The following is a 27780-nucleotide window of genomic DNA, read 5'->3' as shown; positions in this document are numbered from 1 at the left end:
CTTAAGAACCAATTTTCAAACACAACGACAACATGAACTGAGTAAAAAGTATTTTTCACAATGCCACAAGAATGAATGACCTTATTCAAGTGCATTTCCTTTAAACAATAAAATTTTCAGCTCAAACTTTTCAAAAGTGATTAGTGAATAAACACTTGCAATAACCCACCACCTGGATTCTTTGCACTTGTAAATTATATAACTAACGCACTTTTAATTTGGGTGCCAAGACCGAGGGACTGTGGGACTGTGGATCGGGAGTTCCCTCATATGCAAGATATTTTTGTGTCTTTTCAGTTTTTTTTTGTTGTTTTTTTTTAATATCAGTTTAGGAAGTAGATTCTATATATCTACCTTATTGAAGTGCATTTCATTTAAACAATAAATTTTCAGTTCAAATTTTTCTAAAGTAAATAGTAAATAAACACTTGCAATAACCCACGACCTGGATTCTTTGCACTTGTAAATTCTATCACTAAAGCACTTTTAACTTGAGTGCAAAGACTTAGGGGATATGGATCGGGAGTTCCCTCATATGCAGGATATTTTTGTTGGTTTTAATTGTTTTTTTTTATCTCAGTTTAAGAAGTAGATTTTAAATATCTACTTCGTTTTATATATACATATATATATATATATATATATATATATATATATATATATATATATATATATATATATATATATATATATATATATATATATATATATATATATATATATATATATATATATATATATATATATATATATATATATATATATATATATATATATATATATATATATATATATATATATATATATATATATATATATATATATATATATATATATATATATATATATATATATATATATATATACATATATATATTTCTGATTTTGTTCATTACATGTATCTTAAACGGTTCTTCAGAATAACCAATAAAAGATAAACCGTAGCTTTTGATCTGGATCCATTTAGAATGGATTTTATCAGTAAGACATGGGTCAGAATACTAATTGCTTTCATAATTAATTATGCTAATGGTAATTAAATTAGCTAATTAGCAATGCTAATTAAAAATGCTAATTAATTCCTTTGTTCAAAACATTATGTCACACTGTCCATCATGGAATTACAAAGTGATTCACACATAAATATATCCAGCGACGTCAATTTATAAAAATTCAGCGAGAGGGTGTAAAATGTGTTGTTGTAAATCTAAGGGGGGGGGGCAAAATTGTCATTTTTTCAACTTTTCAATGAAAATACTTCAAAAAGTTATTTATTAAAATTTAGGGGGAGACTAAATATCACTTCGCTGCCCCCTTCTCCAACTGGCGCCACTGAATTTGTCTAAGCTTTACTTAATGAATCTAAATTTTCCTCTTTTTCATTAGGTACCCCTCGTGTTTCTTTTCATTCAATTTCTTATTAATCCTTTTTTCGTCATTATTATTTTCTCATTAAAAACTTAATCTCATCTTCATAATCTAAAATTGTAACGGTTGCCTCTATCTCAAAACGCAAGATTTCTAAAGATTTTAAATTTTTAATGAATTCATAATAAAGATACATAAGACGTGACTGCCATAGCTCATTCAATCACCTACAAGAACTGAAGAAAGCCGATAGGCCAGTATTATCACTGTTAAATACAATCAAGTCCGTATCCTGGGGGGAGGCTAGGGGGGTTTGGTCCATTTTGGATCAGTCCCCGCTTTCTATTCTATTGTTTACATAACACTTTCCAGAAAGTACTCTACATTTTACTAATACACCCGGTTGGTATCTACAAGGGTTTAATCTTCAAAACCTTTGGACTAAAAATTTTGCTGTCTGAGACACATCGTTCGAGTCGCATTGTGAAGTAAATTATCACTTAATTTACAGACAAATTTAAACTAAAAAAGAAACATTTATACTTTTATTTTCGTATGTTAGAGCTCTTATTCCATAAACAATGAAATTATAAGAAAGCCAGACTTCAACGCAAAGAGTGAGGAAGGGGTGACAAAACCACGTTTGTAAGTGAAAAGTCTTTCGCTTTTAAATTTCACCGATTCTGTGTACTTTCATTTGAGAAAACTCGTTTTTTAAATTTGATTTTTTTTTTTACCATTATATTCAGGGTTGATCCTAAATAGGAGGGGGCTACCATCCCTTCAATCCCCAAACTTTCACACTCGACAGTTTCTTTCGCCAAACAATGTTTTGAAAATAGGGGATTTTTTCCGATGTGTTTGCTCTGCACAACAAAATAGTATTTTATTTAATTGTGTTTGCTCTACACACACACAAAATAAGTATTTTCCTAAATAGGAAGAGCATTGGTACCTTTGTCAAACCTGGCTGTTGACACTAAGGGTCAAATTTAAATCACAAGCTTTGGTCTGGATCTTTTCTGGACTTGATCAATTTAATAATCATTTTTTGGACTTGAAATTTAAACATCAATTTTTTTGGACTTGAGGAGTTTTTCTCAATTCACCTACTTTATTCATTTATGCATTTATAATTGAGATCAACTTGCTATATTATGTAGTCAGTTATATTCAAAATCCTAAGGAAAAAGAAATAATTTCAACTTTTCAATACATTTTGCAAAGGAGTTTTAAAAATTACATTAATTTTTTATTTAAAGAATATTTTTAAGGTTACTTTAGTATATAGATTAAATAAGAAAACAAGTTTTTGACATTTAATTTCTGAACGTTTTGAATTAATGCAGGCTTTGAATTTGGTTCACCAAACATGAATGATTAAAATGAAATTTGCATAATAATTTTACTTTTTTAAACTAATAATAACCTTATAATGGCCTAAGTTTGACTTTTGTTTGAGTTGTTTAAGAATAACTCCTGAATCACAAAATCTATTTAAGTAGAATAATAACCTCTTTTAAAAGATAAAAAAAGAAACTTTAAAGTAAGAGCGAGCTACTGACGAGAGGTAGCCTATCTGAAAAACACAATTTTTTCTGTCCGTTTTAAGTTTTAATGTTGCTTCTTACTTTCAGTTGAAAAACTTGTTTTTTTATTTAATTACGGATCGTTTCTTGGATAATGTCAGGAACTCCAGACTCCCTCCATGGAAAATTCTCTTCCCCCACAAGAAATTCCTCCATCAAAAGATTCCCCCACGTAACTTAAATTAGCGATGTTTGGGGGACTAATTTCTAAGGCATAGTAACAAAACGGCCAAAGAGGTCGAAACTATTCTTATGAAAATGAGAGTCACAAGTTGAGCAATTCTCAAATGACTGAAATGAATGAAAGAAAAGATATTTAAAAGATATACGTAATGATTTATATTCGTAATAGTTTATATTCGTAACTTGTTTTTTACTATTTGATAACACCCACAAGCCGAACACATGCAATATCTTTGGTTTATTATCACATAAGAATCATAGTTATGAAGCTGCTTAAGGTAAAATTAAATGCTAAGATCGGCCGGAATATAACACAAAAAATTATTGCTTATATTGGCCATTATTATACAAAATTCGAACTTTAGCGTAAAGAGTGAGGTATTCACGAGGGGGCAAACTTCCTCGTATAAGTAATATCAGAGGGCTCGCCACCTCGTCGCTCTTTCAAATTTTGTTCTAATTCTTTAAGAATAACCCCTTAATTACAAAGGCCGTTTAATTAGAATAAATAGCTCCTTCGAATTTCCTAAAAATACTTTAGCGTAAATAGCAAGGTATTGAAGAGGAGACGAACACCCTCATATACGTAATAATATTTGTTCGTTTTAAGTTTTGATGTTACTCCTTGCTTTTAGTAGACATGTTTTCTTTTTCTTAACTTTAGTTTCTGACCGTTTTAAATAATGCTGGGATATCCAGCGCCCCCTTCATGGAAATTGTTTTCTCCCATGAGATTTCCTCCATGGAAAGATCATCTCACGAAACCCAATCCCCCCACCAGAACCCCCCTGAAAACGTCTGTATACTTACCAATGAAAAATTCTACATGCAATTAATGGGCAAAGCTCATAACTTGCAGCCCTTCCCCCGGGGACTGTGGGAGATTAGATCGTACTCAAAAACATAATTACTACATATTTCGACTCCAATTCTAGATATTTCTAAATAATTCAAACCAATTCTAGAACCCTTAACTTTCAAAATCTCTAAAAGTTCATTCAAATTGCTCACACTTTCTCTCTTATTATAGCGCATGATTCATGCCTCAGTCCTAATTAGATTTTGGCTCCTTGTACAATATATCACATTGCTCAAATATATTAGCTTTGCCACGGGGACCCAGCTGGGCAGTGGTACTCCCTAGAAAACTCACATTCCCCTTCGAAAAAATCTGTATTTACTGACCTTATTCAATAAAAAACTTTGACGAAAGTAAAACAGTTCAAAATAGGGATGAAACCTTTTAATTGACAGTGAACAGATATAAAATTATTTAACTGGGTGATGAATACTGTATATGTGTTCGAAATATACAGTTAAATAATTTTATATCTGTTAACTGTCAATTAAAAGGTTTCGTCCCTATTTTGAACTGTTTTACTTTCGTCATGGAAAGGCAGTGTGGTCTTCGAAGTTATCTATGGAAAACTTTCAGAGGGGTAACTACTGCCCCCTTCCCAAAGAAAAATACCATTACTTATGCGAATGCTTCTATTGACTCTTCCGAGGATAATGTAAAGTAAACATTCTTAAGTCTATTCACGGGGGCCGGCTCTAGCAAACTAGAATGGCTTCATATCCATAAAAAGTATTAATGCTTCCAGGATCAATACCGTGACATTGGTTCTGAAACTAGTCCAAAATCAGTGTCCATATTTTCAGCCATTTGGCTCTGGAAGTCAGGCTCTATGAAGAGATTAAATTTCCATTATTGACGGTATTCTAAAAAAGCGGAGATTTTACGACAATGGCTGAATTGATTTATGCTAAAACAAGTTGCCCTTTTTGCAGAAATCCTGTGACACAAGAACAAAAGCATTGTTGTCTAATATTAATTTCCATCTTAAGGCTAGAACACTTTCTAGCAGTGTTTGCTTCTTCTTTTGGGCAACGACTTAAGTGTGCTGAAATAAAAATTTTGTGGTTAAGCGGTAATGGTTCGTTCAATTTTGTGGGTAACGGTTTTTTTTACCTTCGGGTAACGGTTCATTCAATTTTTCGTATAGAATGGTCATCGAGGATGCACGACCCTAATTGTCATTAATTTGTTCTTGATGATGATCTGGTCAGGGTAATTTGCTTAATTACTTACAATGTCATTTGTTTAATCAGTTTTACTTATAGCATCAACTTAGCGCTACTTATAATTAAAATTTAATTGACATTAATTATAACGTCGATTACTTAATCGGTGTTATTTATAACGTCTTTCAATACTTATAATCTAAATTTAATTGACATTACTTATAATATCTGTTGTTTAACATTGATCTGTTGAATAAAAGCCGGTATTCATGCTTAATTACTTAAAAACGGTATCCAAATTTAGAACGTTTGAGTAAACTTAGAAAATGACAGACTACAAATGTTTTCTTCCATTTTTAATGAACAGATTTAAATAAAAAGATTGTTTTAGTATAGTGTTACCCGTCAAAATAACTAATTTGATAAAATCAAAAATATAGATAAGAAAGTAAACGTTGGAAAGGCACTCAAGAGAGCCCTTTAATATTGATGAGAAACAACAACATCACTTTCAGTATGTCGTAGAAGTCTAGAAAGAAGCTTTCATGATTGCGAAAAGGAAACTTTAAGGAAAATTAAGGAAATTTAATGTTAAACCTCTTCATACGTTTGGTAATTCATGGGTAAATATGGAGACCCTCTCCATTACTCAGCTATGAATTAGGTGAACACACTACTCGATGCCTTTTTTGTGCTCTTTTCGAATATGCTAATTGCTCTTCTCGGAAGTTCAATTTTAAGCCCTTCATTGAAACATTAAGGTGATACCATTCCCTCTTAATTAAACTAGAAAATGGTTAAAAACAACAATTTTCACTTCATATATGCAGAATAGTTGTAGTTAGCCCATTTCAACTGCAGTTCCAATATACTTTATACCCACCACTCCCCCTAAAATGTCATACATAGCTCAAATCATATACTTCCCCTGCATTTTTCGGCTCTTTATTTCGCCAGAGTTGGTTCAATTTATGGGTACTCAGGTTGAAACAAGATGTGATACATGGTAAAAAGCAGCCTTTAATAGAACGTATAAGACATCTTCAAAGGTTCGTCACTAGGTTGCAGTTGCCGCTGCAACCAGGATAAAGAAGTTAAATATAATTAAAAACTTATCAAACAGCTCGTGGTAACCAACTGTAGTAAGGAGCGACCAGGCTCCTTACTACTTTTGATACTATTTTTTATTTTTTATATTATTTTGATACTAAAAGATAGATCAAAAGAATCAAATTTTCATGCTGATTTCAAATATATAAGTTTCATCAAATTTTGTCTTTGTCATCAAAAGTTATGAGCCTAAGAAAATTTGACTTATTTTGGATAATAGGGGGAAACACCCCCGAAAAGTTAAAATACCCCCAAGCTCCTATCTACAAAAATGTGGAATTCCGTATTTTTTGCCAGAAGGCAGATCACGGATGCGTGTTTATTTGTTTTTTTTTGTGTTTTTTTTCCATGAGTCATCGTATCGACCAATTGGTCCTAGAATGTCGCAAGAGGGCTCATTCTAAGGGAAACAAAATTTTTATTTCCCTTTTTAAGTGACAAAAAAATGGAGGGCACCTAGGCCCCCTCCCACGCTCACTTTTCCCCTAAAGTCACTGGATCAAAATTCTGAGATAGCCATTTTATTCACCGTAGTCGAATAACCTAATAACTATGTCTTTGGGGATGATTTACTTCCCCGCAGTCCCGTAGGAGGGGCTGCAAGTTTTACATATAGTAATTTCCATTACATATAGTAATGGTTTCTGGGAAGTGTACAGACGTTTTCAGGGGATTTTTTTGGTTTAGGGGGAGGGTTGAGGGGGGGGGGGGTTGCGTGGGAGGATATTTCCATGGAGGAACTTCTCATGGGGATGAGAATTTCAATGAAGGGGGGCGCAGGATTTTCTAGCATTATTTGGAAAAACAATGAAAAAATAAATATGAAAAGTTTTTTTTCTACTGAAAGTAAGGAGCAGCATTGAAATTTAAAACGAACAAAATTATTACGCACATGAGGGGTTTACCTCCTCGTAGATCTTTACGCTAAAGTAATTTTAGTAATTTCAACTATTTATTCTACGGCCTTTGTGATTCAGAGGTCATTCTTAAGGAATTTGGACAAATTTAAGCTTTAGTGTAAAGAGCGAGGTATCGACGAGGGATGAACCCCCTCATATACGCAATAAAAACATATGAATATTGAAGTTCGTTACATTAGTTAATTTGTAAGTTACGTATATTTTTATAACGAAAACGCTCGTAAAAAATAAAAAGTTCTAGTTGCCTATAAGTAATCAAAAATTGGAGGGCAGCTAGGCCTCCTCCCTCGCTCCTTTTTTCTCAAAATCTTCCGATTAAAAATATGAGAAAGCCATTTAGCCAAAAAAAATAACATGCAAATTTTTATTTAATTATTTATGTGCGGAGAGCCAAGATCAAAACATGCATTAATTCAAAAAGTCCAGAAATTAAACAAAAAAAAGTTTTTTTAAATGAAAGTAAGGAGCAACATTAAAACTCAAAACGAACAGAAATTACTCCGTATATGAAAGGGGCTTTTCCTCCTCAACACCTCGCTCTTTACGCTAAAGTTTTTTACCGTTTTAAAAAGTAGAGTAAGAGAAAGAGTCAAACTTTAGCGTAAAGAGCGAGGAGTTGAGGAGGAAAAGCCCCTTTCACATACGGAGTTATCTCTGTACGTTTTAAGTTTTATTGTTGCTCCTTACTTTCATTTAAGAAAAAAACTTGTTTTTTTTTATTATAAACTTAATAAAGCGATTATGATATTCAGAAATATCATAAAAAAGGCGTCAAGTGGCTTATTCACCTAATTTATAGCCATATTTAACAATTCATGTTCCTTTAAGTTTTAACGTCGTTTGTTTCTTTTAAGTGGAAACCCAGAACGTTTAATTTTATTATAATGGGTTTCCCTTTTTGTTTTGAAGTATTTTTGGAATTATCTCGTGATCAAATCCGATGTTTCGAAATTCAGTTCCATCAGACTAAATTAAGTTCAAAAAGGCAGCATGAATTAACTATTATCTCTCTACAGCCAATTTCATAACCAATTCCATGACGAATTTAAGAGCCCAAAACAGTCGGAAAACTAAATGAATGAATCTGTTCATTAATATTTCGAGTTTGTTGGTTGGACATGCAATGCCTTTCAGAGATTGTGGCCAGTATGTATCGATAGGTTGTCATGTTCGATCGCAAGTTCTTTCATAACCAGTTTTCCAAGAAAATAACGTCGTTGTTTGATATGAAAGATGGTAAAATTTTTATATTTATTTAACTCAAAAATCATCACGCTCAAGTAAAACTACAAATAATTCTACTCTACTCATTTTCAAAAAGAATTTGTCTCACTGTATCACAATTTTGATGGAGAACATTTCAAAACAAGAGTTTAATATCCAACAGTAGAAAAGGTACTTGTATCTTATACCTACTACCTAATATTTTTCTAATAGGCTTGTTTCTCTGATGCTTAATTTCAATGAAGTATACGAAGTAAGATAAAAATATGATGCTTTAAAAGCAAATTTGGGCTATATATTTGTACATTAGGGAGGGGGAGATAAAGTATAGCAAGTTTGCGTGTCTAATGTGTTAGGTACAACTATTCTCCACATTATATGGTAAGAATTACTTTCTAACTTCCCACAGTCCAAATAATTTACCTCCACCTCCCTAATATGAAAACCTATAGCCTAAATTATTTATTTTCCGTCTCTTCTCTTTATCATGTCTCACACTAAGATGAAAGAGACTAGCGAAAAAATGGCTCTATAATGCGTCAATGGATGAACGACTTGAGCGGTAGTGGATTTATCATACAAGTACCGTAAAAAATTATGAAATATCACAAAATTATAGAAAAAAAGTGTTGACAGTATGCTGACTATGTCCGACAGAAAAAGGAAACGAATTTAACTAATATTCATAAATTCAGAATTTATCAGTATTCTAAATATTCAATTTTTAGGTGTATTTTCTTTTGTGATTTGTTTATTTTTTATTATTATATTTTGGTTGTTTGATATGAAAAAAATTGTGAAACTTGGCAGAATTTTATATTTATAAGCCTGGGTATGTTAATACTCAGTATCATCAAGTAAAAATACCATAAATAGGTTAAACGTGGTCAATTTCACAATTGAAGGAAATACCACAATGTCAAGTAACACGAATCTAAAGCAAAAACTTAAAATGTAAACAAGTATTAAATCTCAAAAATTTTAAGAGAAAAATGTCGACAGTATGTTGACTAGGTCAGACAAAAAAGGTAAATAATTTAACTATTACTTATAAACACTCATTTTTCTTTTATATCGACTTTATTATGTGCATTGTGTTGATTTTATTATGGTATTTTGGTTGTGTGATATAAAATTTCGATATTTTGTCATTTGAAATTTTGTCACAGTGTAAAGTAAAACAAATCTAAAACAAATAAAAATTGATATTTAAATGTAAGATAGTATTAAATCCCAAAAGATTAAGGGGAAATGATGAATAGGAGAGACAAAAAGATAAAGATTTAAAATCTGTGTTTTTCTTTATGTCAATTTCTTATCTACTGTATATATATTTTATTGCGGCACTTTGGTTGTTTGACATGAAAAATGGCATGATTTTTTAATTTATGGCACAGAGTATCTTGAAGGTTACTACAAGTTACTTTTTTTCACCGTTGATAAGGGCTTCCGGCTGCGAACCGAAATATTTAGATATTTATTGTTTAATGTTTTTGTCCACTGTCGTTTTTAGTATATTTGGTTTATTTTTTTCTATTTTGCTCATTTAAATTCTCTATTTTTCTTTTAAAGAAATTGCCGAAAAAAGGTTTTCCAAGACATGAGGGACAATTCCTACACGTATTCCCTAGAATCCCTAGTGCTATTAATAATAGCTCTGTTGTATTTGTCTTCTACGGGAAATACGGATCAACTTTTCCGCCTTTTCTTTATTGTGCTTGCCATCCTCTGGAAATTTAACTTATCTCATCCTCTCTAATGTAATTTCACTGACGTTTGATGTCTAGTATATATATATAGGTTTTTGGTTTAAACCTAAACATGCTCTCTAGCCCCTGGAAAACTTTCAAAAGTGTGAAATATTTGTCCATTCTAAATTTCAAGAAAAAAGTAAAGTTTTGAATAAGTTAGGATATGTCTATTTTTTACCAATAAATGATTTTACGGCTCAAAATCTCTTCGCTCTTTTTACTGGCTCAAAAGCAGACTATTGAGACAACTTTTAAATTTCAGTTTTTCTCACTTGTTTGAAGCTTCTCACAGTTAGTTTTATCAAACAGTATATATTTCAAACAGAGATATTTCTGTGAGATACCAAACAGTTCGTGGTAACGAACTGCATTAAGGAGCGACCAGCTCAATAGTAACCAATACTCTAAAAATGGAATTTTTATACCAATGGCTACATCAAAAGAATCTCATTTTAATGTTGATTTTAAATATATAAGTTTCATCAAGTTTAGTCTTACCCGTCAAAAGTTACGAGCCTGAGAAAATTTGCCTTATTTTAGAAAATAGGGGGAAACACCCCCTAAAAGTAATAGAATCTTAACGAAAATCGCACCATCAGATTCAACGTATCATACAACCCTATTGTAGAAGTTTCAAGCTGTTATCTACAAAAATGTGGAATTTTGTATTTTTTGCCAGAAGGCAGCTCTGCTTGGCAGAATGCGTGTTTATTTTTTTGTTTTTTTTTTGTTTTTTTTTTCCCAGGGGTGATCGTATCGACCCTCTTGTCCTAGAATGTTGCAAGAGGGCTTATTCTAACGGAAATGAAAATTTCTAGTGCGCTTTTTAAGTGACCAAAAAATTGGAGGGCACCTAGGCCCCCTCCCGCACTAATTATTTTTCCAAAGTCAACGGATAAAAATTCTGAGAAAGCTGTTTTATTCAGCATAGTCGAAAAACCTTATAACTATGTCTTTGGGGACGACTTACTCCCCCAGACTCCCCGTGGGAGGGGCTAATAGTTACAAACTTTGACCAGTACTTACATATAGTAATGGTTATTGAAAGTGTACAGACGTTTTCAGGGGGATTTATCGGTTGGGGGGAGGGGTTGAGAAGAGGGGGACATGTTGGGGGAACTTTCCATAGAGGAATTTATCACGGGGAAGAAAATTTCCATGAAGGGAGCGCAGGATTTTCTAACATTATTTAAAAAAACACAATAAAAAAATAAATATGAAAAAGTTTTTTCAACTGGAAGTAAGGAGCAGCATTAAAACTTAAAACGAACATAAATTATTACGCATATGAGGGGCTCACTTCCTCCTAATACCTCGCTCTTTACGCTAAAGTATTTTTAGTAATTTAATCTATTTATTCTACGGCTTTTGCGATGTAGAGGTACTGACGTGGGGGTGAACCCCTCATATGTGTAATAAAAACATGAGAATACAAAAGTTCGTTACGTAAGCTAATTTATAAGTTACGTATATCTTTTGCTAATAAAAACAGTCGTAAAAAATTAGAAGTTGCCTTTTTAAGTAACCAAAAACTCAGAGGGCAACTAGGCTTCCTCTCCCGCTCCTTTTTTTCTCAAAGTCATTCGATCAAAACTATGAGAAAGCCATTTAGCAAAAAAGATATAAATACGTAATTTTCGTTTTAATTATATACAAGTTTCATTTTAATAATTTATGTGCGGAGAGCCAAAACCAAACATGCATTAATTCAAAAACGTTCAGAAATTAAATAAAAAAAACTAATTTTTTTAGCTGAAAGTAAGGAGCGACATTAAAACTTAAAACGAACAGAAATTACTCCGTATATGAAATGGGTTGTCCCCTCCGCACTCCCTCGCTCTTTACGCTAAAGCTTTTAATTGTTTTTAAAAGTAGAATTGTGGCAAAAAGTCAAACTTTAGCGTAAAGAGCGAGGGATTGTGGAGGGGACAACCCGGCTCAATAGTAACCAAAACTCTAAAGAATTGAATTTTGATATCAATAGCTACATCAAAAGAATCGCATTTTAATGCTGATTTTAAATATATAAGTTTCATCAAGTTTAGTCCTACCCATCAAAAGTTACGAGCCTGAGAACATTTGCCTTATTTATGAAAATAGGGGGAAACACCCCCTAAAAGTCGTAGGATCTTAAAGAAAATGACACCATCAGATTCAGCGTATCAGAGAACCCTACTGTAGAAGTTTCAAGCTCCTATCTACAAAAATGTGGAATTTTGTATTTTTTGCCAGAAGACAAATCACGGGTGCGTGTTTATTATTATTATTTTATTTTTTTTTTTTTTTTTTCCAGGGGTCATCGTATCGACCAAGTGGTCCTAGAATGTCGCAAGAGGGCTCATTCTAACGGAAAGGAAAAGTTCTAGTGCCCTTTTTAAGTGACCAAAAAATTTGGAGGGCATCTAGGCCCCCTCCCACGCTCATTTTTTCCTAAAGTCAACGGATCAGAATTTTGAGATAGCCATTTTGTTCAACATAGTCAAAAACCATAATAACTATGTCTTTGGGGATGACTTACTCCCCCACAATCCCTGGGGGAGGGGCTGCAAGTTAAAAACTTTGACTAGTGTTTACATATAGTAATGTTTATTGGGAAGTGTACAGACGTTTTCAGGGGAGTTTTATTTTATTTGGGGGTGGGGCTGAGGAGAGGGGGCTATGTTGGAGGATCTTTCCTTGGAGGAATCTGTCATGGGGGAAGAAAAATTCAATGAAAAGGGCGCAGGATTCTCTAGCATTACTATAAGAAAACAATGAAAAATAAACATGAAAACGTTTTTTCAAATGAAAGGAAGAAGTAGCATTGAAACTTAAAACGAACAGAGATTATTACGCATATGAGGGGTTCTAAAAATACTTTAGCATAAAGAGCAGGGTATTTAGGAGGAGATAAATACCTTACTAACCCAACGGCTCAATAGTTGGATTAGTAAGCCTCCAATCAACTGGAGGCTCTTTGTGACCCATGAATGTTGGAAAAAAAGGCTTGAAAGGAGTCAAATGGAAGCCTTGCCATTATGAATGTTAAAATAACTCTTCAAATTGGAAGCCCATTTCCATTGTTATCCGAATTCATAAATTTACTGCTTGTCCAGTACGAATACGCGTCCTTTGCTGTTTTGTCCTATATGATCCGTCCTAGCACGTCCTTAGCACGTCCTTAGCACGCTAGACTTGAAATTCTTTGTCCACATGGACAGGAGTTCGGGCCCTGGTGTCATTGGGTAGTTGGTTTGGAACGGGGTCAGTGGTGTGACTCTCTAAGCTTAGCCAGAGTCTATCTAGCTCTAAATGGGCACCTAGAAAAATCTGGGAAGGTAAACAGAGAGTGTGTGTGAAAGAACAGAATGACTGACTTCCTACCCCCATTTCACTTCCTGACTGGAGGGTCATGAAGTACCAGCGTTAGGAACTGTAAAGTGCAATGCCGCATTCTTTACCTTATCTTTTACCTATACAAATTTGTGAACTAAAAATAAAATTGAAACAACAATCATAATAGCGGCTTACGAAGACCCCCTCCCCCCTTTAAACGGGCAGGTGCACATTACAAGACCTCAAAAAATGGATTTATTTTAATATAGCTTCTACTTAAGACTGTTAAAACTCGTTAACAGACTTACTTTTACGCATCGGAAAAGGTAAAGTTTCTGTTACCAAATCACTATGCTTTTGAAATTGAGAGACCATTTTGTTGCATGGTTAGCCATAAATACAGAGCATATATACTCTATATATTATATATAATTGACAATGTTGGTAGGGCTAGAGAAAATCTGTTTTTAGCAACCCTTATATTTGTAAGAAAATGTGTATAACCCAATATCAAACCTTGCTTGCTGGGATGCAGTATAGTAAAGCATTAGACTCCCGATCTTGAAGTCATCCATTATTGAGGGGATGGGGATTTTTTTTCAATCTGGTCGATGGAAATACAAATAAAGACAATTTCCCGTAAAAATGCCCAAATATTATATGGAAATAAAAAATTGTAATTTATTCGGTTTTAAACTAATATATTTCAGAACTTACTAATTTTCAATGTACTTACTCAAGTTGATTGTAATTTCTTTTCAAAAGATGAGAACATTTAAAGAAAAAAGGCTTTTATTTTATTAAGAAACACATTTTTTTTTTTTAAAGGAATTAAATCAGTTGTTTTTTAAACGGTTTATAGGAGGAGGAGGAGAAGACAGTGGAGACAAGGAAAAGGAAGAAGAGGCTGAAAGAGAAAGGTTAGAGGCTATAAAAGAGGCAGAAGATAGACGAAAAGAAAAACACAGGAAAATGGAAGAAGAAAGAGAAAACATGAGGCAGGAAATTAGAGACAAGGTAAAATTATAATTATTTTGTTAATTAATAAATAATGAATAATATTAATTAATAGAATTAATAGATAAACTAATAGATTCTAATTCTTCATGTTACCAAAACTAGGAAAAAGAAATCCAGAAACCAAGGTCTTCACCTTTTTTTAATTTCAAAATGACCTGCATTTAGACTGCGCAAACAAAGGTGATAACCTTTTCAATCTAGTCGGCAATTTTACAATTAATGATATTTCCAATAATCCTGTTCAGTGTAATAAAATTTGGTTTAGAATTTGAATTTCAAAATAAAGAATTTTCAAATACAGGACAAACTAGGAAAAACGAGGTAAACCAAAATCAGCGAAAAAAGAAAGAGTTCTATTTATTTTTTTGTTGCTCGCCAGTTTTAAACCTATTAACTGGTATTACTGGTATTAGCATAAAAAACATTGCGCAAAATAATGCAGTTCTTTCGTCACATATTAGGAGCTTTTAAAGGGAGATTGCAAGTGCTGGTAAATTGGAAATCTATTGGAAAATGGCAATTGACAATAGCAAATTGCCAAAGGTAAATGGTAGATGAGTTTTTTCTATTTTTTTCGTTGGCTATGAATTATCTCGTATTTTTTTGTTTTCCAGTGTTTCCTCATTTCCTTTAGATATAGGATATCCTTCAACTCAAAAATGCATTGTTTTCTTTGAAGTTTTTATCGAATAAACAAATTACAATGAATCACCAAGTTGTAAGCAAAGGTATAAAGAGAGAGAAGAGAGAGAGAGAGAGAGAGAGAGAGAGAGAGAGAGAGAGAGAGAGAAAGAGAGAGACGGAAGTTGATGCGTCGCTTTCATCACTCACAATAAGTGCACACTTCTCAAAAGGAGGGGGAAAGTAAATGAAGACTGGCGCGCACGCAATTCTTTTCTGAGGGGGATTAATTAAAAAGCAAACAATCTTGTTTGATCATTTTAATAAGGGGTGTTCAGTAAAACTTAGGTTTTCTGGTGGGCGTGGGTGTCCCTCCCAACCGAAAGTCCCTCACATAAAAAGGGATGCGAATTACAAAATAATATACAGTGTATCAGAGTAACCCGCTAGAAGAAGCCAAAAAAAATGATCTTTTTTTTAAATTTATTTTTATTTCAAATCAAACAGTTCGTGGTAACGAACTGTAGTAAGGAGCGACCCGGCTCAATAGTAAACGAAACGCTAAAAAACGAAATTTCGATACTAAAAGATATATCAAAAGAATCGGATTTTTATGCTGATTTTAAATATATAAATTTCATCAAATTTAGTCTTTGTCATCAAAAGTTACGAGCCTGAGAAAATTTGCCTTATTTTGGAAAATAGGGGGTAACACCCCCTAAAAGTCATAGGATCTTAACGAAAATTACACCATCGCATTCAGCGTATCAGAGAACACTATAGAAAAATTCCAAGGTCCAATCTACAAAAATGTGGAATTTCGTATTTTTTGCCAGAAGACAAATCACGGGTGCGTGTTTATTTGTTGTTTTTTTTCCCAGGGGTCATCGTATCGACCAAGTGGTCCTAGAGTGTTGCAAGAGGGCTCATTCTAACGTAAATGATAAGTTCTAGTGCCCTTTTTAAGTGACCAAAAAAATTGGAGGGCACCTAGGCCCCCTCCCACGCTCATTTTTTTCCCAAAGTCAACGGATCAAAATTTTGAGATAGCCATTTTGTTCCGCATAGTCGAAAACCATAATAACTATGTCTTTGGGGATGACTTACCCCCCACAGTCCCTGGGGGAAGGGCTGCAAGCTATAAACTTTGACCAATGTTTACATACAGTAATGGTTAATGGGAAGTGTACCGACGTTATCAGGGGGATTTTTTTGGTTTGGGTGTGGGGTTCAGGGGAGGGGGCTATATGGGAGGATCTTTCCTTGGAGGGGTATTTCATGGGGGAAGAGAAATTCAATGAAAAGGGCACAGGACTTTCTAGCATTACTATAAAATAAACAATGAAAATATAAACATGAAAAAGTTTTTTCAATTGAAAGTAAGGAGAAGCATTAAAACTTAAAACGAACAGAGATTATTACGCATATGAAGGGTTCTAAAAATACTTTAGCATAAAGAGCGAGGTATTTAGGAGGAGATAAATACTTCGCTCTTTATGCTAAAAATTTTTTAAATAATTTCAACTATTTATTCTACGGCCTTTCTGATTCAGGGGTCATTCTTAAAGAATTGGGATAAAACGTAACGTAAGTTACGTAAGTTATGTACGTTTGTTACGTAAGTTAATTCTTAAGTTACGTTTTTTTTCTTACTAATAAAAACGTTCGTTAAAAATTAAAAGATCTAGTTGCCTTTTTGAGTAACCGAAAAATTGGAGGGCAACTAGACCTCCTTCCCCACCCCTTATTTCTCAAAATCGTCTGATCAAAACTAAGAGAAAGCCATTTAGCCAAAAAAAGAATTAATATGCAAATTTCATTTTAGTAATTTATGTACGGAGAGCCAAAATCAAACATGCATTAATTCAAAAACTTTCAGAAATTAAATTAAAAAAAAACAAGTTTTTTTAAATGAAAGTAAGGAGCGACATTAAAACTTTAAACGAACAGAAATTACTCCGTATATGAAAGGGGCTTTTCCTCCTCGACACCCCGCTCCTTGCGCCAAAGTTTGATTCTTTCTCGCAACTCTACTTTTTAAAACAATAAAAAACTTTAGCGTAAGGAGCGGGGTGTCGAGGAGGAAAAGCCCCTTTCATATACGGAGTAATTTCTGTTCGTTTTAAGTTTTAATGTCGCTCCTTACTTTCATTTAAAAAAACTTGTTTTTTTTTATTTAATAGTTCGTAGCAACGAAGTGGCTCAATAGCAACCAAACTCTAAAAAATGAAATTTTGATATCAGTAGACACATGAAAACAATGGGCATTTTATGCTGATTCCAAACGCTCAAGATTCACTGTTACTCATCAAAAGCTACGAGCCTTGGAAAATTTGTCTGATTTTCGAAAGAGGGGGAAAACAACCCAAAAAGTCAAGGAAGTGTGATGAAAATTACATCCTCATATTCAACGCTTTAGAGAACCTTGCTGTAGATGTGTGAAGCTTTCATCTGCAAAAATTTGAAATAGTGTATGTATGCCAGAAGAAAGATAACGGATGAGTGTTCAATTTCAATATCGGACCAATGGTACTCAAATATCGGGAATGTGGACTTAGAATGGAACTAACATTTCTAGTGTTCTTTTTAGTGACCTAAAAGTTGCAGAGCAACTAGCCCCTCTTCCATACCCTCTTTTCTCCGAAATGCATCAGATATAAACTTTTAGATAGTCATTTTATTCAGTATAGATAAGGGGTCCAATAACTGTGCCTTTGGGTGTAACATGACGCCCCATAGCCCCAATGGAAATTGAGCTATTAAATTTGCACACTGTTTACGTACAATACGTATTATTAGGAAGTATACAGACATTTACCTGGGGGGGGGGTCAACGAGAAAAGTTTTTCGTGTGGAGGGAAGTTTCTGGGGCTAAACTTTCTAGGGAGAATTTTCACATGGGTAGTTCCAAAACAATTTTATTTTTGTTGTCTTACATTTTCTTCACCAACTAAATTTTATATGTGGAGATGTTCTGAGGGAATGTCCGGAGGAGGTTTTCAGCGGGGTTCGAATTGTCTGGAGGATATTTCCGCGGTGGGGGGGGGTGATTTTACATGGGGGAAATTCTCTTTGAGGTAATTTTTCCGCGGGAGAAATTCTCCACGAGGGAGTTTTCCGTGTGAGCAAATTTTCATTGCAGGATATTTCTGGGAAAATTTTCCACGAGGGGATTTTCAGCATGATTTGAAATATGATCAGAAACGAAATATTTTTTAGAAGAAAGTATGCTATGAAGCGGAATCGTCCGCAAGAAATTTTCCGGGGGGAATCTCCAGCAAGGATGGAATTGTCCGGGGTATATTTTACATGGAAGGAGTTGTCAATGGAAAAATATTATGAGGGGAAGATTAATTTTCTTTTGAAGGGGGAGATAGATTTCACGATATTGTTTGGAAAATGATCAGAAATAAAATGCAAAAAAAGTTTTTACAACTAAAAGTAAGGAGCAACATTAAAACCTAAACCGAACAGAAATTATCCTGTATATGAGAATATTGCCCCTTCTTCAATACTTTGCTATTTACGTTAAAGTTTAACTTTGTGTCGTAATTCCTTAAGAATGACTCTCCAAACACAAGGAACGTTTATTTAGAATAAGAAGCTTTTTCGAAGTACTAAAAACCTTCAAGTTAAAGAGTGGGAGATTGAAGAGGGGGCAGCCCTCTTATATACGGTATAATTTCTGTTTATTTTACGTTTTAATTTTGCTCATTAGTTTCAACTGAAAAACTTGGTTTTTTACTTAATCTGTACAAAGACAGTGATTAACATACTAATTCATGCAACCCATATTTTTTCGAAATGAAACGTATTTATATTTAGTCTTGTTTTCTCGTTTTTAACAAACAGAAAAATAAGCTTATTACTCGCTCTGGGTAAATGAACATCTTTATTTCCAATGAAATAACTTAATAAAGTCTTTTTGTCAGGATTATAGGGACTATTTTTCGTGTTGAGTTCAAGGTGGAGAGTTCTTGAGTTTAACGAAGATATAAACTAGTGAACAGTTTGTTTCCACCTGTATTTGGGACATCATTTATTGAAATTGATCCTTAGTTATCCAGACTAATTAGTTTTGCTATATCAGACTAAAGGATTAGTTATCCTATTACCTTAATTATCCAAGACTAATTAATAAAACACTTGCATAAATATAGCCTGTATGTTTGAATAAAACAAGCTACAATTGGTTTCAAGTAAAACTTTGTAAGAGTTCCATGAATGTGATATTTCCTTTTCTTATCAATTCCAGAATATTGTTAAAATGGATACTGCTGCTTCTCTTAGAATAGAAATCCAGTGATTTATTTGCCTCGGGGGTATTCTGATCGAGCTCCTTAGCCAATTTTCTGTTTGGTGGATTCTTTGAATTGGAAAAAATTGTAATTTGTATTTCCTCAGGCTTCAAAGAATCAAGCTTTTCTACTAAATTGTGTTTTCTATGAGATAGTTTATTCTTAAAAGACCCGTCTGAAAATAAAAATAAAACGTTATGTATAAAGTTAATGATCTGGTAAAGTGATGTCAAAACAAGACACTGCTGTCATCTGCGTCGTTCTTGGAACTAAATGGTAATTATATTAGTTATTAAAAAATATGTAATATGCTAATATAAATAATACTATAAGTAATAAATAAATACAGGGTAGATCCAGGAGGGTCGGGAGGAACCCGGCCACCCAAAATTCTGGCATTCTCATTCCGTTTTCTTTTTCGATTTTTAACTCTTTTTTTGAATAAACTTGTCAGTTCCGTCAATTATTGGTACCCTTGTCGCACTGCCCCCCTCCTCAAGATTTTGCTTAGGATCTGCGTTCATAACTGGCAAACATTGTAATAATTGTTTTCTTACTTTCTCTTCTAAGAAACATTAGAAATACAGCATGACATAATGTCTCACATAAAATTCATAAAAATTCATTGAAAATTAAATGTTTTAATGTATCCAATTCTACAGCTTGCAATTATTTTGCCGGCTAATTTATTTTTTTGTACAATTTGATTTGATTTCATTTTTAAAATTTATACATTTTAAAACTCATTACAATAAAATACCAGTTACTGTTACATGTATATAAGTATGTAAAACAATTCTGTTCTAGTTTTCTTTATTATTTTACAGTTTTAGAATATCAAAAATCTGCAGTATAATTTATTAATAGTATAGAGGTTTTAGCTTAAAAATGTAGAAAAAACAACTAAAAATGCAAAATCAAAAGTACAGCTGACTCCGGCTTCAATATCTGTTCTTACTCAAACTTTTTTGTATTGTAGATCTCGTTGAAAAAAGAAAAAAAGTCTCATTAATTTTTAATTAGAGGGTATTTTGTGTTCTACTTTTGAAAGTAGAGGGGTTTTATGTCGACATAAAATCTGGTGCGCCTGTGCATCTTCCAGTGCGTTTGGACTACTGAAGTATGGAATTTGCTCTGGACTGAAACGATCCCAAAGTATATCAGAGAATGAATAACAAGAAATAATGTCTTGCGAGGAATTCATCTGAAAGAAGTTCGATGCAAGGAATTTGTTTCAAAGGTGCAAGTTACTAACCCCTCTTCTGGCGTGGAGTTTGATGAGAGTATAGATAATGCTACACTTTCTAGAAGCACAGTAATATCCTTGACAATCTCTATAATTTATTATATCTTAATTTTCTTTCTCTCTGAAAATTATAGAAACTACATTTTTTTTCTTTTAATTCCAAATGCTATTAGGAGGAATTCGGAAAACTATTAATTGGAATTTCCTCGTTTTATCCTTTGAAGGAATGGTAAGAAACTACCAATTAATTAATTTCAATACTCTATTTAATTATGGGGGTAAACTATTACAAGATGTTGTAAAAAATAAAACAAGCTAAAAATAGTAGAATCATGAAAAATATTGAAAACTGCGGAGAAAATGAAAGATAGCAAGACCTCAGAGATGGATATGGAAGATTTCTTAAAAAACATAAAATGTTATTTAACGACCATTGCATTGTTATTTAACGACCATTCAAATAAGAGACCCATAAGATCTTTTGGTCTACCCATACCCATAACACTTTGCTTTTATTTGCATAATCACAAAGTCCACCCCATCTTTCCATCCTGATAAATATAAGAAGGTAATGAGGTATTTTCTGAAGATGGTGAAAAAACTTCCTGCAAAGGATTCCTCATTATCTTCTTACATTTTTTACTTTCATAAAAAAAATAACTTAATTCACATTAAGCACACTAGGGGATTATAAAAAAACTAGCGTCTATAATATTTATATTCCCCTTTCAATATTTCTAAAAATTTTCTAAGGGGGTGGCATTTCCCTTTCATGGTCTCTTCCTTTTAAGATCACTCTTTGATTTCAGTTGTTCCACTTCTTTCTTCAATTCACAGAAGACACGTTTCAGGATCGCCAAAAAAAAAATTAACACTCATTGCATTTAAATTATAATGAAAAGAGAAATCACCAATGCAACAGCACAAACACATAAAAAAGAAAAAAAAGGAAGACAGAAGGAGAAAAGGAAGACTGTTTCCATTTAATCTTGTGACTTCTGCTGTTTTTAATTCAAATGAGTCTAAACTCTTTGTCTATTAGCCGTTTCAGACAGCGTTTAGAACTGATAGCTCCGTTCTAATTTCGACTAGTTTTTCGCTTCAGCCTATTAAACACTGTCAGGCATGACCCCAAATAATTGTGCAGAACTACAAAGATTATCTAACAATAGGCTCTTTGAGTGGAAATTAAAGGCTTATCCTGTTTAGTCGAGGAAATTAAGTTCCATTTTAGAGGAAATGCTATTTCCACAGTTTTGGTTGTTTCTTAACGCGGAAAAAAGTTTTGTTTAAAAGTAGACAGAATAACAGCTTTCCGAAAGCGGATTTGTTAATTGTAGCTGAAAAGTTTTATGTCTTAAAGTAAATTAGTTAAGAGGCATTTACAACAAACTAACAAAAAAGGAAATCAAATAGTTTTAGACGAGCTCTATCCCAGAGAAAAACATGAAGGTATTTATTTTGAAAATATTCACAAATTGATATTCTGAACTGACTGAAAACACCAATAGGGAGTAAAATGCAGTATTCTCATTATTGTTATTAATATTGGCCGACATACAAATCTGATTTGCGGTTCAGGCCATATTCGCCCGTTTTCCTCAACATTCAAAAAGTTTCTGGGCTATTAAGGCTCACTCGGGCGTAATAGTTTGAGATTGACTGTCTTTTTCCCTTTGTAGAAAGCTTTCCTTGACAGTTTCAAGGTGTCCGCCATCATTCTTTTGACGTCATGAGAACCCAACCCGCTAGCTTTAGACTGGCGTGGTAAGGCAACGTACGTCCCTAAAAATAGAGGGGAGAGTCACCCAACATACGCCAGCGGCAAACGCACTTTATCCTAGCGCCGGGACTAACAAGAAAGCTTCTTTCACCCACCTCCGATTGTTCCTCGAGATTTTTTCTTGCACCACGGTCAGTACTTCAGATTTTCCGGAGGACTTACCTTCTGTGCACGATTTTTGCAGCCATCCCTGGCTTCAATCTATCCATTTTAGGTAATGTTTTCCACAAAATGCCTTGGCTCATGATCAGCTAGTGGCCTGGACGGCCAGTGAATGAAATTGGGAGTATTAAACTCGCCTCTATTTGTGCCTACAACTCTCAGGAGCACCACTAAAAGGTTGTCACCACTATATTCAAGCACAAACCAGGGAACTGAATGAAAATAAAAAGACATCTACGGGTGTGGTCCATAAAAGCTTCCTTGTGTGTTCTTGAGAAAATGCTCTGTACGTTTTGACAATAAATTTATCTTCAAATGTGGAAAATACCGACACCTCGAAATGCCAGTAGAAAAAAACCATCATAGCACTAAATGATTATGTAAATATATATACAAAACTAGACTTTTCAATAACAAAAGGGTCTTGTTTGCTATTGGAACAACATTCAGTATGTTTCAACATAAATTTATCTACATTTGTAATTTCTAGGAGATCCAAATTTCGTAGGTTATACGTTTTAATCTGACTAAATGCAAAAGAAAATAGCCAACTAAAACACTAAACACTAGAAAAAACACTAAATAAAAAAATCCTTTAAATACTTCCCGAAATTGTTGAAACAAAAATTAAATTTAGAACACAAATTGTGAAAACAATATATTTTAATATTTAATGATCTACCTACTAATTTTTCTGACCAAGATCGGAATTTTCAATAAAAAGAAAAAAAAAAGTAAATTTGAGGATAAATCTAAATTCTCGGCACTCTCCGTAATTGTAATAATCAAATATTTGCTAACGACTATTCGAAAACAATATATGTCCCTCCATCATCTATGGGGTACTTCTGATGTCTCTAACAAAATATTATAAGGTATATCCACACTAAAAGTTATAACCCAAGTCGTGACTACGGACGGACTTAACTACAGACTGACGGACTTACTGAGTCAGTCCTTAGCCTCATCATTATAGAAGTAACACCTACTGCACAAAGGTAAAATAAAAAGAAGAAAAATCCCTATATTCTATGGAATGAGCGTAAGTATTTTAGCTTTTTGAGGTATGATAGAACAAAAATGATTATCCTGGGACTACTTTCTAAAATAATTTTTCAAGACTTGACATGATGCTGTAAGCCTCTTGATGGATCTGTGCTTGTTATGCCTTCAATCATACGCTTCAAGGCCGACCATCTCCGTTATCTTATTTTATACAGTGATAATCTTAACGATCAAAAAAAGTGTACATTGTCAATGCTAGTAATATGCAAGGCCAAACGGAGTTGGCCAATTGCCAAATCATCGTTGCTGCTAGACCTAGTGTCTAGCTGCAATGTAACCTAGTAAAAAATGAACTCTGGACCAACAAAAATTTATATACATGTTTGGAAAATACCATCAAGTGAATAAGAATTGCCATTTAAAGTTAGTTCACAAACGTTAACTACTATTTCTTTTGATCTTAATGGTGAAAGTTGATTTCAAAAACAAACTTATGAGAATTTTCAAAAATAGCTTGAAACCCCTTGGAAACGGTGTCAGATTGGATTGTGATGAAGGATTCACTTCCGCATATCTTGCACAATATACGATTCACGTATTAATATACATGATAGGCTGCCAAATAGGCTTATAAACTACTATCCTATTCCGGTACAAGTGGGTTGGTAGAAATTCGAACTTCAAAGGTCCTCATCCTTTACACTTGTGGATTCAAGTACAGAAACATTTTTCCATCAAGATTTTTCTACACGAGGAAAAATGCAATGACCTTTTTTCTTCTTTTTCTTTTCCAAAAGTACTTATGATATGAGGTGATATCACGGCAAGAAGAAAATCATTTCCGAAAAAAAAGCAATAAGAACGCTGATCAAAGACTGTGCCATGGAGACGGAATTCGAGTAAACTCAGGAATGCTATCCTCGAAACGAACATTCTGGGAATTCTGAATTCGCCAAATCTTTGTTAAAGAGTAATATCCTGTTATTGCTTTTTTCCGTTCATTAATTTATTTGTTGCTTGAATTTCTGATTCGATGCGGGGGTCTGCCACTTTTCTATTACATATTTTATTCTTCCATTTTTTTTTTGTTTATTGTCCATTGAACCAAAGTCACATACTAATTCAATATGCAAACAAGAAGAGTTATTTGGAATGAGGAACTTTGGGAGACAATGGTTAAAATAAAGTCTAAGTGAACATTTCGGCCAAATGGAAAAAAAAAATTTTACTCACTATAAAATCTCTCCGATACAAATAATGACGAGCTAAAAACTGAAATAAAATCAAAATTAGCAGAAGTAAGTGTCTAGTTTGCTAGCTGTTAAAGAACAGGGAAAATTGTTTTAAAAAGATTGAGATTTTTCAAAAATTGTTTTGAAAATTTGTTTTTAATTGTTTTAAAAAGCAGAATTGTGGCAAAGAGTCAAACTTTAGCGTAAAGAGCGAGGGATTGCGGAGGGGACAACTCATTTCATATACGGAGTAATTTCTGTTCGTTTTAAGTTTTAATGTCGCTCCTTACTTTCAGCTAAAAAAAATTAGTTTTTTTTTATTTAATTTCTGAATGTTTTTGAATTAATGCATGTTTTGTTTTGGCTCTCCGCACATAAATTATTAAAATGAAATTTGTATATTAATTCTTTTTTTGGCCAAATGGCTTTTTCTTAGTTTTGATCAGACGATTTTGAGAAATAAGGGGTGGAGAAGGAGGCCTAGTTGCCCTCCAATTTTTCGGTTATCTAAAAAGGCAACTAGAATTTTTAATTTTTAACGAACGTTTTTATTAGTAAAAAATATACGTAACTTAAGAATTAACTTACGTAAAAACTTTCATAACCTTATATTTTTATTATGTATACGAGGGGGTTTGTACCCTCGTTAATACCTCGCTCTTTACACTAAATCGTAAGTTTTGTCCCAATTCTTTAAGCACGACCCCTGAATCAGAAAGGCCGTAGAATAAATAGTTGAAATTACTAAAAATACTTTAGCATAAAGAGCAAGGTATTTATCTCCTCCTAAATACCTCGCTCTTTATGCTAAAGTATTTTTAGAACCCCTCATATGCGTAATAATCTCTGTTCGTTTTAAGTTTCAATGCTACTTCTTCCTTTCATTTGAAAAAACGTTTTCATGTTTATTTTTTATTGTTTTCTTATAGTAATGCTAGAGACTCCTGCGCCCTTGTCATTGAATTTTTCTTCCCCCATGACAGATTCCTCCAAGGAAAGATCATCCAACATAGCCCCCTCTCCTCAGCCCCAGCCCAAACAAAATAAAATCCCCCTGAAAACGTCTGTACACTTCCCAATAACCATTACTATATGTAAACACTGGTCAAAGTTTGTAACTTGCAGCCCCTCCCCCAGGGATTGTGGGGGAGTAAGTCATCACCAAAGACATAGTTATTATGGTTTTCAACTATGCTGAACAAAATGACTATCTCAAAATTTTGCTCCGTTGACTTTGGGAAAAAATGAGCGTGGGAGGGGGCCTAGATACCCTCCAATTTTTTGGTCACTTAAAAAGGGCACTAGAACTTTTCATTTCCGTTAGAATGAGCCCTCTTGCGACTTTCTAGGACCACTTGGTCGATACGATGACCCCTGGGGAAAAGAAAAAAAAACAAAAAACAAACCATCAAACAAATAAACATGCACCCGTGATTTGTCTTCTGGCAAAAAATACAAAATTCCACATTTTTGTAGATATGAGCTTGAAACTTCTACAGTAGGGTTCTCTGATACGCTGAATCTGATAGTGTCATATTCGTTAAGATCCTACGACTTTTAGTGGGTGTTTCCCTATTTTCCTAAATAAGGTAAATTTTCTCAGGCTCTTAACTTTTGATGGGTAAGACTAAACTTGATGAAATTTATATATTTAAAATTAGCATTAAAATGCGATTCTTTTGATTTAGCTTTTGATATCAAAATTCAATTTTTTAGAGTTTTGGTTACTATTGAGCCGGGTCGCTCTTTACTACAGTTCGTTACCACGAACTGTTTGATTTGAAAATCCTTTCTTTATTTAATTTCTGATCCTTTTTTTTAAATAATACCGAGAAATCTGGCTCCCCTTCAATGGAATATTCTCTTCCCCTACAAAATTCCTAAATAGAAAGATCCTTCGACGTAATTTCCCCACCGAAAAAGCCTCCCACCCAAGAAAAATATCTCTATATTTCTCAATAACCAATACTATCTCTGTGTTTGTGGGGGGGTCACGTCATCCTCAAAAACATAGCTAGTAGATCGACTTTGCTGGACAAATTGGCTATCTAAAAATTTTGATCAGGTGACATTGGGGAAAAAGGGCGTGAGAGGGGGGCTAGTGCCTCTAATATTTTTGTCACCTAAAAAGGGCCTTAGAACTTTAGATTTACGGTCAAATGAGCCCTCTCTTGACCTTCTAGGATCACAGGTTAGATACAGACACCCCTGGGAAAACACACAAATAAACACAAACAAATAAACAAACAAACAAAAAAACAAATAAACACGCATCCATGATCATTCTTCTGGCAAAAAAGCAAAATACCACATTTTTTCATATGGCAGCTTGAAACCTCTACAGTAAGGTTGTCTGATATGCTGAATCTGATGGTGTGATTTTCATTAAGATCACTTGATGCTTTGGAGATGTTTCCCCCTTCTTCAAATGTTGAGCGAATTTTCCAATGTTCGTAACTTTTGATGGTAATATTAAACTTGATGAATTTTGTATATTCGGAATAAGATTAAAATGTGATTCTTTTGATGCATCCATTTTTATCAAAGCCCTGTTTCTTAGAGTTTTCGGTACTATTGAGTCGCACCACTCCTTACTTACAGTTCATTACCACGAATTGTTTGATTTAATATTCATTCTTAAACTTTAAATTTTAATTTGAAATTAAAATGTCCTTTAGACTATCTTATTACAGGTCTAAAGGGTTTTTTGCCTATTGGGGCCAATTTTCAAAACTGTAGGAGGGGGCAAGGATTTTTGAATTTTTTAAATGAAAATACAAAAGAATATTCTTCCAAATGATGAAGCTGTTGAATTGAAGACCATAAAGATCGCAGGCTCAAAATTTAGCGGAGTATTTCCTCTGTCCATTTCCTAATTTGTGCCACTGCTTTTGTCCTGGCCGAAAAAGCCATTCGTTCCAAAGCCTT

General features: G+C 33.5%; 1 protein-coding gene across 4 annotated transcripts in view; it reads left to right on the top strand.

The window, feature by feature from the left end:
• LOC136025423 (complexin-like) overlaps positions 1-27780 on the top strand; it is an 84523-nt gene that overhangs the window by 40864 nt on the left and 15879 nt on the right. For 3 of the 4 annotated variants that reach the window (XM_065701450.1, XM_065701451.1, XM_065701452.1), the window contains exon 3: positions 14348-14502. In XM_065701450.1, the coding sequence (XP_065557522.1) occupies positions 14348-14502 (155 nt within the window). Of the gene's footprint in view, positions 1-8327; positions 8432-14347; positions 14503-27780 lie in introns of those variants that run through there. The other variant, XM_065701449.1, reaches the window with a different exon arrangement.

This window comes from Artemia franciscana, chromosome 3, assembly GCF_032884065.1.
Source record: "Artemia franciscana chromosome 3, ASM3288406v1, whole genome shotgun sequence".
NCBI classification, from domain to species: Eukaryota; Metazoa; Arthropoda; class Branchiopoda; order Anostraca; family Artemiidae; genus Artemia; species Artemia franciscana.
This window is presented reverse-complemented; position numbering and strand designations above follow the sequence as displayed.